We start from the raw sequence: 10,230 nt of genomic DNA, 5'->3' as shown, positions 1-10,230 counted from the left end.
CCACTTGCTTATCGTCTACACGATTAGTTCTTTCTCTAACCTCTACCAAACTCACCAAAGACCACACTTTGGATTCTCACTCTGAGAATACCAAGAGCTCCTTTTTGGTGGTATCATCCCCGCTACTATTCACTTGTTCGTGATCGTTCATGTTGTTGTAGCCGACTTGATTGCTGGGCGATAGAGTTAGCGTAGAGGTCTTCCCCTGCATCAGAGTTCATCACTTGAAGAGGGTCTTCAACTGGTATGAGAACGTTTTCCCTTTGTATTTTAGTGTTCAAAGTATGCATTTAATTAGTGTGAATTTGTATAACTGTATGTTAGAATGTGTGTATAGTATTTTGGTCACAATGAAATCAGAAAGATCCGAACATGCTCATGGATGCTCTTCGTTAAGAGATCCTTTAGGTCAGGGGGTCATAAAGACCTAGTTCCTAAGCCTATGGCAGAAACTCATGAGATGGTTAGGGGGTCGAAAGGCCTGGCTTCTGAGCCGTGGGAAGAACCTCACGTGAGATGGTCAGAGGGCCGATGGGTCTAGTTTCTGAGCCCACACGAGGTAGAGCTATGTACACATAGGGAAATATGGCCAACTGTCTACCGTGTGCATAGGAACAGTAGGAGATAGATGCGTTCAAGCTTGATGTTTGGAATAATAACCTCGTTGTGTTGATATGCTATCATTGAGCCATTTGCTCTTAAGGGTTGAAAGAGACCCTGTAGTTTGTTTACCCCTCACTAGTATTTTAACTCATTCTTTTCTTTTATGTTTTTCTTCTCAAGTAGCGAAAGAGAGGAGTTCCAGGTTGCTATTGAGGTCAAGGTCTGCCACACTACAGTCACACTTTCAGACTTAGTTTGCTATATTATAAGTTTTGTAACCTAGGAGTTAGAGTTATCTAAATTAGATATGGAGTTGTATAAACATTATACTGGTTTGTTATAAAATAAGTTAAGCCAAGGAGTTGATGTTAGATTTACTTGGCTATGAGTTTAATAAGCAAAACAAGTTGACGTGGGTAGTAAGTACCGCAAAATAGTGGTACCTGCCATCTTCACACCTCCTTTTGGAGAAAGAGGTAAGCTCGAGAGGGGATGTGACATGGAGAATATTTCAAATAAAAATGAAAAATTCTTGATGGTTTGGAAGATGTGAAAAATCTAAGTCTCGCTGAAGAAAAAGGCAATGTTTCAGCATCAGGTGTATTTTCATCTATTCACATGAATCAATAATTTAAGTTTGTAACGTTTCCAATAGAATCTTGGACCCAACCTAGGATGAGATTACCCGAAAAAACTCTTTCAACAAATTAAAAGAAAAAAGTGCTAGTTTTAAAATGTAAAAACTTCACAAGTCTGTTTTGCAAGTCTGTTTTGGACAATTTTCCAAAAAAGAAGAATAGGGCCTGGGTCAAAAGTGGGCTGGCATCTCAGAGATCCAAAAGAACGCTCAAATCTTAATTCTCTGATCTCAAGACCTAATAATCCTCTTCATCACTACTTCTCTTCGGTGCCGCATCGTACCCACTCCCTTTCCAAAACCCTAGACCTCCTCACACCTTCCTCTACTCCTCCCATGGCAAGAAAGCGAAAGCTCGACTCTTCCAAATCTACCGAGCCCGCCGAGCCTCCCAAGAAGCTTCAGCAGCAACCTCAAGCTGCCCTGGACGAGGGCAAACCCCAGAATGAACCCCTCAAGGAAGTCGTTCCTGAGGATCTAGCGAATTACGATGTGGTCGAGGAAGAAGACGATGACGACAACGATGATGAAAACGATGAGGAGGAAGAGGATGATGACGACGACGATGATGAGGAGGAAGATGAAGGTGATGCGAATGTCAATAACCACCATCCGACCACCCCCAAGATTTTATCTTCCTCGGCCGCTGCTGCAACTGCCGCTGATGACGACGACGAGCCCATTCAGAAGCTCTTGGAGCCTTTTAGCAAGGACCAGCTTATCAATTTGCTCCGGGAAGCGGCGGATAAGCACGCGGATGTCGCTGGGAGGATTCGAATGGTTGCTGATGCGGACCCATCTCACCGGAAGATTTTTGTTCATGGGCTAGGGTGGGATACTAATGCTGAAACTTTGATTAATGTGTTTAAGCAATTCGGTGAGATTGAGGACTGTAAAGCTGTGTGTGATAAGGTTTCTGGTAAGTCCAAGGGTTACGGTTTCATCCTCTTTAAGAAGCGTAGTGGGGCGAGAAAAGCATTGAAGGAACCCCAGAAGAAGATTGGCAATAGGATGACTGCCTGTCAGTTAGCTTCGGTTGGGCCTGTTCCACCGACTAGTGCGGTAGCAGCTCCTCAAGCACCACCTGCTTCGGAATATACGCAGAGAAAGATTTATGTAAGCAATGTTGGAGCTGATGTAGACCCCCAGAAGTTGCTAACTTTCTTTTCCCAGTTTGGTGAAGTTGAGGAAGGACCTTTGGGGCTTGACAAGATGACGGGTAAGCCTAAAGGTTTCTGTTTATTTGTGTACAAGTCGCTAGAAAGTGCTAGGAAGGCTTTAGAGGAGCCTCACAAGAACTTTGAAGGCCATGTCTTGCATTGTCAGAAGGCCATCGACGGTCCCAAGCCAGGGAAGGCTCAGCACCAGCATCATACACCAAATGCGCCCTTTCAAAGGAATAAAAATCCTAATTATGCAGGTGGGGGGGCCTCTGGATCGGGGCACTTGATGGCACCTGCAGGGCCTGGTGTTGGTTATAACCAAGGACCTCCTCAAGCATTGAACCCAGCTCTTGGTCAGGCTCTGACTGCTTTGCTGGCGGGTCAGGGTGCTGGGTTGGGGCTCACTAATTTGTTAGGGACACTCGGATCTGCTGCAGGGCTGAATCCAGCAGTGCAAGGCGCGGGACCTGGAGTACAAAGTGGGTATGGGAGTCAAGCAAATATAAGCCCTGGGGTGATGGGATATGGTAGTCAAAGCGGTGTGCAGGGTGGATATCCAAACCAACAAATGGGACAGGGTGGAACTGGAAGAGGAGGGCAGCATGGTGTTGGGCAGTACGGTGGTCCTGGCGGTTATATGGGGCACTAGTGCCTCTATGCGGTACAGATTCACTCTCCTTTTAATCCATATATATATATATATTAATCTTAAGATATGCATACTAACATATGTTTGAACAATATAGCTATGGAGGTTATTAGATATTGTTATAGAATGCTATGACCTTAATCAAGAAAGTAGTTTTGATAGAGAAGAAGATTAGATTGGTTAGTCTCAATACTTCTGTTGATGACAGGCAGGACTATTTGATGGTAACAATATGACAGCTCTTTTCTTATGTTGTAGGCTGATTTCGTTAACTAATACTTCTGTCTGCAGTCATGTTAGTAAGGTAGTGGTGTTGGATTTTCACGATAAAACAATTGAACATATGTAGCTAAGTTCTATATTGGTTTTTTTGTGTGTTTTCAGATTTTAGTTATGTATTTTTGTGCGTGTGCTTATTTTCAGGTTTCTGTGTGTTGCATTTTAGTTTTGTAGTTTTGTTTGGTGTATTTAGTTCTTGGAATTGGTACAACATCTAAGGCTGACTCATGATTTGTCCGACTGTTTGATTTTAGTATCCTAGGATGATGTAATTGATCTGTTACTTTTTGATATTGAAAGGTTTTTAAAGTTATCAGCTTTTTATTCTAGTGCTGTACTATTTTAATTACGACCCATTATTTTTCCATTTAGCATCCTTTTTCAAGCAGTCTATGTAGGACTGCGACGTAATGTTTTCGAATTGGTTGTAAAATTGTGGAGAGAAGCTCTTGGTTCTTTCAATTCGATGCTTCTATGTAAAAGTTATTTGCCTTCTCCCTCCTTTTGTCGTTTTTCCCTTTTCCTTTCTTTTCCTCTCTTCTTCTTCCTTTTCTTATTTATTTTTTCCTTCCTCATTTTCTTGAGAAGCTAATATTTCTCCAATTTAGCATCCTATAAACCAATTAAGTTCTCATGTTTAGTACATTACCTGTTTTCTTGGGGTAAGGATGTGGGAAGTGATCTTCATTTTTTTTTATAGTTTTTGACCCATTTTTTCTATTATTTCTTGTTCCCACAATTAATTTTGCTTCACAAATGTCAACTTAAATTCTTTTCATGTAGAATGATGGTTTTCCCCATCTTTATCAAAAGCCAAGACACCTTTTTTTCTCCACGTGATATCCTGAATTTAAATAGCTTTATTGAACAATTTGAAAAAAATGGTTCTGAAAAATTTGTTTTCTGAAATTATTTTTTCATGCTTTCTTATTCATTGTGCAGATCTCACTCATATGTGCGTCAGTATTTTTGTACTGATCAGGTGATTCTCTGAAGTTTAAGGAGCTGATGCAAATGACGTTTTCGACCCTCTTCATTTAAGCTCCGTTTTAAATCTGTAGTTTTTTATCTATTGAAGATTTGTTTCAAAGATTTGGATCAGTTTTAGTACTTTCTAGTAAAACTATGTAAACTCTAGCTCAATGGTTGACAAAAAAATATTTCAAACTCTTTTGCCCCTATGGTTTTAATAGATCTTGCACTTGACAGTTAAGTTATCTTTTATTCTCTTTCATTGATTTGTTTTACCATTATTCCAACTAAAATTCTATGCTTTGCAAGGCTTTATACCTAATTACTATTTAGATCTCTTATCTTCATTGCTCTTGAAAACTTTGAAATTTAACTTTATCTAGGTTCGTATTGATATTTTTTATGCTTTGGGGAACTGTAAAACATGGGTCGTTTCAGTTTATATTTTATCAATTGGCATTTGATACCAGGTCTGTGAATCTGCAAATCCAAATCATTTTCATGTATCATTCCCCTTGCATCTTTTTCTTCCGAATTGAAGGGTTAAATCTAGAAGCTATTGTTATACTTAAAGAGTTTCTGATTTTAAAATATTAGCCACTGTCCTTTGATCAGCAAATGTAAATTTTCATTGAGCTTTTTATGTTGGTTTTACAAGCGGGCCAGTTGAGGTCTGGAGAACATATTGTTTATGCAATGAGTATTTGTCTGCATTTGGTAGTTAATATTAATCTAATCAGGTTGCCCGGTTGGACAAGGAGCTACTATTTTGCAGGTTGTCTCCTTCGTAAGGTATTTTCATTCTTGCATTTTGCTTGGAGTTTCTTTTGCAGTGCCAAGGCCCTGAGAAATTGGATCAATTTTAGATTAAAAAACATTTCTTATTGGCATTTTTATATTTATACTGGGATGCTATTAGGGTTTAAATGTAACTACATTTAAGGAACTATAAACAATAGTACTTTAATGTTTTCAATTTAATAAGTTACAAGGTTACCTTTAGGTCTGTTAGACGACTTAGATTGTTAGTTAATCCAATTGGTTTCTTAAGGTCAATAATATTTTCTTTATAACTTATAATAGTATGTCATTAATCATGTAAAAATGATTCCACTAAGACCTTGCTTATCTTTTCTTCTTTTCTTTTCTTGTTTCTTCTTCTCATGAAGCTGGCCTGCACCATTCAAATGCTTGTTCTATATGTAAGCATCTTTATACCTTCAATCCTGTGTAGACATAGATAGTTGCCCAATATTTTAATAGGGTACTTCTTTTTGTTAAATTTTAATTTGTGTTCTTTGATTTTCTGAATGAACTTCAATTTGAAGGTATATGTGCTGTATTAGATATAAATAGCCTTTTGCCTTTTTTCTATCACGCTATGTTTTATAAATTGTGATGGTGGGGCAGGACTGGTGCAGTTTGGTCTGAGCAATTGTTAATATTTGTTTGATTATCTTGGAATTGACTGTGCTTGTAGGCAGTTCAATGTCTTGGGGGCTTGCAATTTTCTATAAAATTAGTCAGAAAAGTTCATAGGTACCAAGAAAAAAATGGGGTTCTTGATAGTGCCTTGTCTTCATTTCCTTGAATTGATCTGTTCTTAACCACTTTAAAACTCACAATTCATATGTTACATTAACTAGTTTCTTGCACCATTTAGTTTCTGATTTAGTGTCACTGTTTTGGATCCGTGGATTGCTCCAATTGTAGAAATGTCAGAAGAGCATGATTGTCTTGCATATTAGCTATACACCTCATTCGAGTCACTTTTGAAGTTTGAATGTATTTCTTGTACTAATATTTTCTGATATCTTGCCTCTTAGCTGTTTCAGCATTTGCTGATGCATAGATATTCCTTGAGAACCTCACCCCCGAAGTTCACATCATATAAATAGGGGATAATGAACTAAGAGGTTATAGATTCACTCTATGGTGGCTATCTATCTAGGATTTGATATCGTTTCCTTGATACTTGCATGTTGTATAGTCAAGATTAGTCGAGATGCGTGTAAGCTGGACTAGACATTCATGAATATTAAAAAAAGTCAACATGTAACAGGATCTAGGAATAGAACAAGTCAGAAATGGCATTCACCTTAATAATAGGCTTATAATCATTTTCATTTGATGAAGTGAGCTGTGTTGTTATAGAACCCGGTAGAGTCTGCATGAATGAACCTTCTGATGCAAGTAGGTTTTTAAATTGATCCTTAACCCCCAATTTTTTCAACTTAACTTTATGATGCCTTAGATGGTTCTACAAAGAATAAATTAAGCTTTGCATTCAAGTTTTCTTAAAAGAAGCATTGGTCTTTTGTATGATCTCCCGTTTGAAAGATACGTAATAAAGAAAATGTAATGCATCCATCTTTGTGCAATCACAAATTATGTGGCAAACTTTTTATTTTCTAAAAGATTATTTTTAATATTTTTCCTTTGTGAAAGAGATGCATATGGGTGTGGCTTGGACTATTCAAGTATTAACATCTGTTTTTTTCTTGAACTTCAATAATCTGAAATGCTAGAGTAAATTGATTATTTCTTCCAAAAAAAAAAAAAGAAAGAAATGTTGATTTGGATGGATAGTTTCTTCAAATCTGACTATCTTAAAGTATATATTAATGATGTCGGAAAAAGAAAATTTTGAAATTAACTAAAATGAATTTCTTCAGCCCAAAATTGGTAGTATGTGTATTTTTCACTTTGTACTTTCCAGTGGTTTTAAGGTGACGTATCTGTAAACTTTTTCGCTTTAGCAATTCAAAATTAAAGATATTTTGAAATAGGCATCTTGAAAGTAATTTGTAAAGTAAGTTGATATTATTTCATTTTTCAATTATTATTATTATCGTCTTTGGTATTTTTCCAAATTAATATTTTGGTTTGCTATTGTTTGTCATTAAAATAATCAGTCTCGATAGCAGCGAAAAAATCTTAATCGATACGTTTTTTTTTATAAAAAAAGTTCTTAATTCGAAATGCAAAAGTCACTTAGATGTCCAGAAAATTCTTCTCCGAAGAAATTGTAATTAAGATGAAAATTCTTCTTACTTTTTCCTGGAATTTGTACAAGTGGTTTTATCGTTATAAGTAATCTACTAGATTAATATTATAACCTAAGAATATATTTGCAATGTAAGACCTGAGGTCGATAATTTAAAAGCAATTTGAAGGTATGCAAAATGATTTTGAATCATGAAGTGCATGTTTTGTAATATTGTTTCAAATTCACTTTCCAACGTCTTCTAAAACAATAGAAGTAAAAAGATTGCTAGAAAAAAGACTTCATTGAAGTGATGAAAATATTAATCGGTGGTGGTTTGATTTTCACTTCATTGTTGAACCTAAGAATAGGTAACGAAGTTTGTCACATGGTTGGACATAGAAAATTATCCGTAAAAGATGTTTTTACATGAAATTCTTGAGTTGATAAATTTTAAATGAATTGATCATATTTATTTTCCTTGTATTATTTTTGTATGATTTGACATTTTTTATCTTCGACTTCCCTCTCTTATCCTCCCTCTCTTTCGTCCACTTGTTTCACTATGTTATCTTTCTTCTTTAGATTCTTTCTTTTATTGCAGATCTCATAATTTCCCAAATTTGAATCATATTGCCTCACTCCATCCATGGTACATTATCGTGTCGTTTGGTCTGTGAGGGCTCTTGACAATTCAAAGGAATACTTACTCAAAGGCGGGGCGTTTGGGAATTGAAGGTTGATTGCTTGCAGACGTACATGCACAAGTCGCTTAGAAGAACGTGGTGGTTGTTCGAACATTTGAATCGTATAAGCAAAAGATTTGAACCGAGTGCAAAATGGGTGGTAATTCGAGACTGCAGAAAATTTCCTAATGGTCAGTGGGTGGGTTGGTAGTTACTCGAAATGTATATAGTTATCTAAATAGTGGAGATGGGAGAGTGTGAGAAGTTATCTAGATAGTGGGTCTTTACATGAGAACATGAATAGTTACTCAAGATTAGTCATCAAAAGTAGTGGAGAGTGGGTTTTTCCTACGCAAGCTAATGTAAGGTATTTGGGAGTACCTTGGTCATGGGATATAGAGAGTCTTGTGAGAATTGGTAAGGTCTTGGTGAGAGTTGTCACTGAACAATTGTGAGGGCTAGTCTTCCTTGGGGAGATAGCCATGTCCAACTTGTGAATTAAGTACCTTTTGAGAAGGGATGGAGTGGTCATACCATGGAGTTAAGTTGTAATCCATCAAGGAAGCGTCTTAACGTCTTAATCGAGGGGGATTAATGCCATTTATGTAGAGCTGGGAATTTCATGTTGTTCGTGGCATACACCATTAGGTTCGATTTAAATTTTAAAATTGTAATTCTTTTTGTGATGGCTATTTGCCACTGGGTTTTTTATTGTTAGAAGTGGGATTGATTTTCACAATGCTGTTGCCACTGTGAGTGGGTTGGTTGGGGTTTTATCCTACACCCTTTCAAGACAATCAATTGACAATGAGAAGAATAGTTTTTTATCTTATAAGGAGTGAGGTCATTTAATTTTTTCAATGTAGGATCTTTGACATTTTATTTTAATTTTTTAAGTGTTTAATTTTGAAAAAAAGTTTGAATGTTTGGCAATTACTAGAAATAACTTTTGAAAAATTGAATTTATGAAATAAGTTGATTTGAGCGAAGAATTCAAACTCAACTTTTAAAAAAGTGATCTTTGAGTGTCTATTGGTTGAACTATTTCTAATTTGTATAATATATAAGACCACCAAATTATCTTAATTAATCCTCAACCAATGCCATGGCCACCTCTGGCGACAACAATTAGCAACTTATTATTACAACTTTTGACATCCATCTTTGACTGTAAATTTTAACAACCACGTCTGACAACTAACTCTGATGACCATCTTTGACAATATCACTACCAACTCTGGTGGCGAGTACTATCAATGACAAACTCCAACGACTAGCTTCGATGATCAACTTTGGTAACTAGCTTTGATGTCACCTTTGTCAACCAACTTTATGACTGACTTCAATGATTAATGTCGTGACCAACTCCATTGATCAACTGCATTGATCATCTTCCAACGACCAACTCCTAATGATTAATTCTGATGAGCAATTAGATTGATCATATGCTTAAAAAAAAAATTAGATTGATCATATGCTTAAAAAAAAAAAAACAAAATAACTCCCAATGAAAATGTTATAAATTATTAGTTCATAGTTTCTAATAGACATCCTTTATAGTAAGTTAACAACAAAGAAATGTTTTCTAATATATAGTTAACTAAACAAACTTGTATATAAAAACACTTTTGAGAAAGTTTCAGATTTTTTATTTTTTATTTTTAAGTTTTTAAATGAAAATTATTCTTCAATTTGTTTCCCCTAGTTAATCCAAATTAGTCCTAGTAAAAGAAAGAAAAGTTTACCATGGAAGATGGGAAATAAGGTAAACTTGAAAAGAGATAGTGATGGTGAGGTGGGACATCAGAAAGATAATTCTTTTCGGATTGTTTGGCTCACCAACATGAGTTGAGTTGAGTTGAGTTTGTATAATCAACTCAATGTTTGGTCTACCAACATTGAATATTGGTGAAGTTGAATTGATTTATTTTACCAAATCACTTTAACTTACCTCAACTTTCCATTTTTCCAATATTTTCAATGGCTCCATTCGTTGCCATTGTCGACAACTATTGCGGTCACACTTGGGGATCAACTTTGGGCTTCGACAGCCATCTCCGAGGACAATTTTGGCGACCAATTCTGGTCTCTAACAACAACCTCCAATGATAACTTCAGCGACCAATTCCAGGCTTTGACAACCACCTTTGATGACAACTTTGGTGACCAACTCCGAGCTCTGACAACTATCTCCGATGACAATTTTGACGAACAACTTTAGGCTTTGACAATCACTTTCGATGACAACTCTGACG

The 10,230-nt window shown here is 36.4% G+C and overlaps 1 protein-coding gene across 10 annotated transcripts; it reads left to right on the top strand.

Annotated features, from left to right (window-relative positions):
- Positions 1-1,441: 1,441 nt before the first annotated feature.
- On the top strand, positions 1,442-8,669 carry LOC120088065 (UBP1-associated protein 2A-like). Of its 10 annotated transcripts, XR_005484817.1 has the most exons (4): positions 1,442-3,064; positions 5,044-5,095; positions 5,473-5,505; positions 7,894-8,669. XR_005484817.1 is itself a non-coding variant. In XM_039045105.1 (2 exons), exon 1 carries the CDS (start codon positions 1,577-1,579, stop codon positions 3,050-3,052), a length of 1,476 nt encoding a protein of 491 aa, XP_038901033.1. In that variant the 5' UTR covers positions 1,442-1,576; the 3' UTR covers positions 3,053-3,064; positions 7,894-8,669. The 10 variants fall into 10 exon arrangements, 4 of the variants coding, with proteins under 4 accessions (XP_038901033.1, XP_038901031.1, XP_038901030.1 ...); XR_005484818.1 differs by lacking the exon at positions 5,473-5,505; XR_005484816.1 differs by having other exon boundaries at positions 5,044-5,505.
- The last annotated feature ends 1,561 nt before the right edge of the window (positions 8,670-10,230 follow it).

Source organism: Benincasa hispida, chromosome 10 (assembly GCF_009727055.1).
Source record: "Benincasa hispida cultivar B227 chromosome 10, ASM972705v1, whole genome shotgun sequence".
NCBI classification, from domain to species: domain Eukaryota; kingdom Viridiplantae; phylum Streptophyta; class Magnoliopsida; order Cucurbitales; family Cucurbitaceae; genus Benincasa; species Benincasa hispida.
Note: the sequence above shows the minus strand (reverse complement) of the source record. Positions and strands in the feature narration are given on the sequence as shown.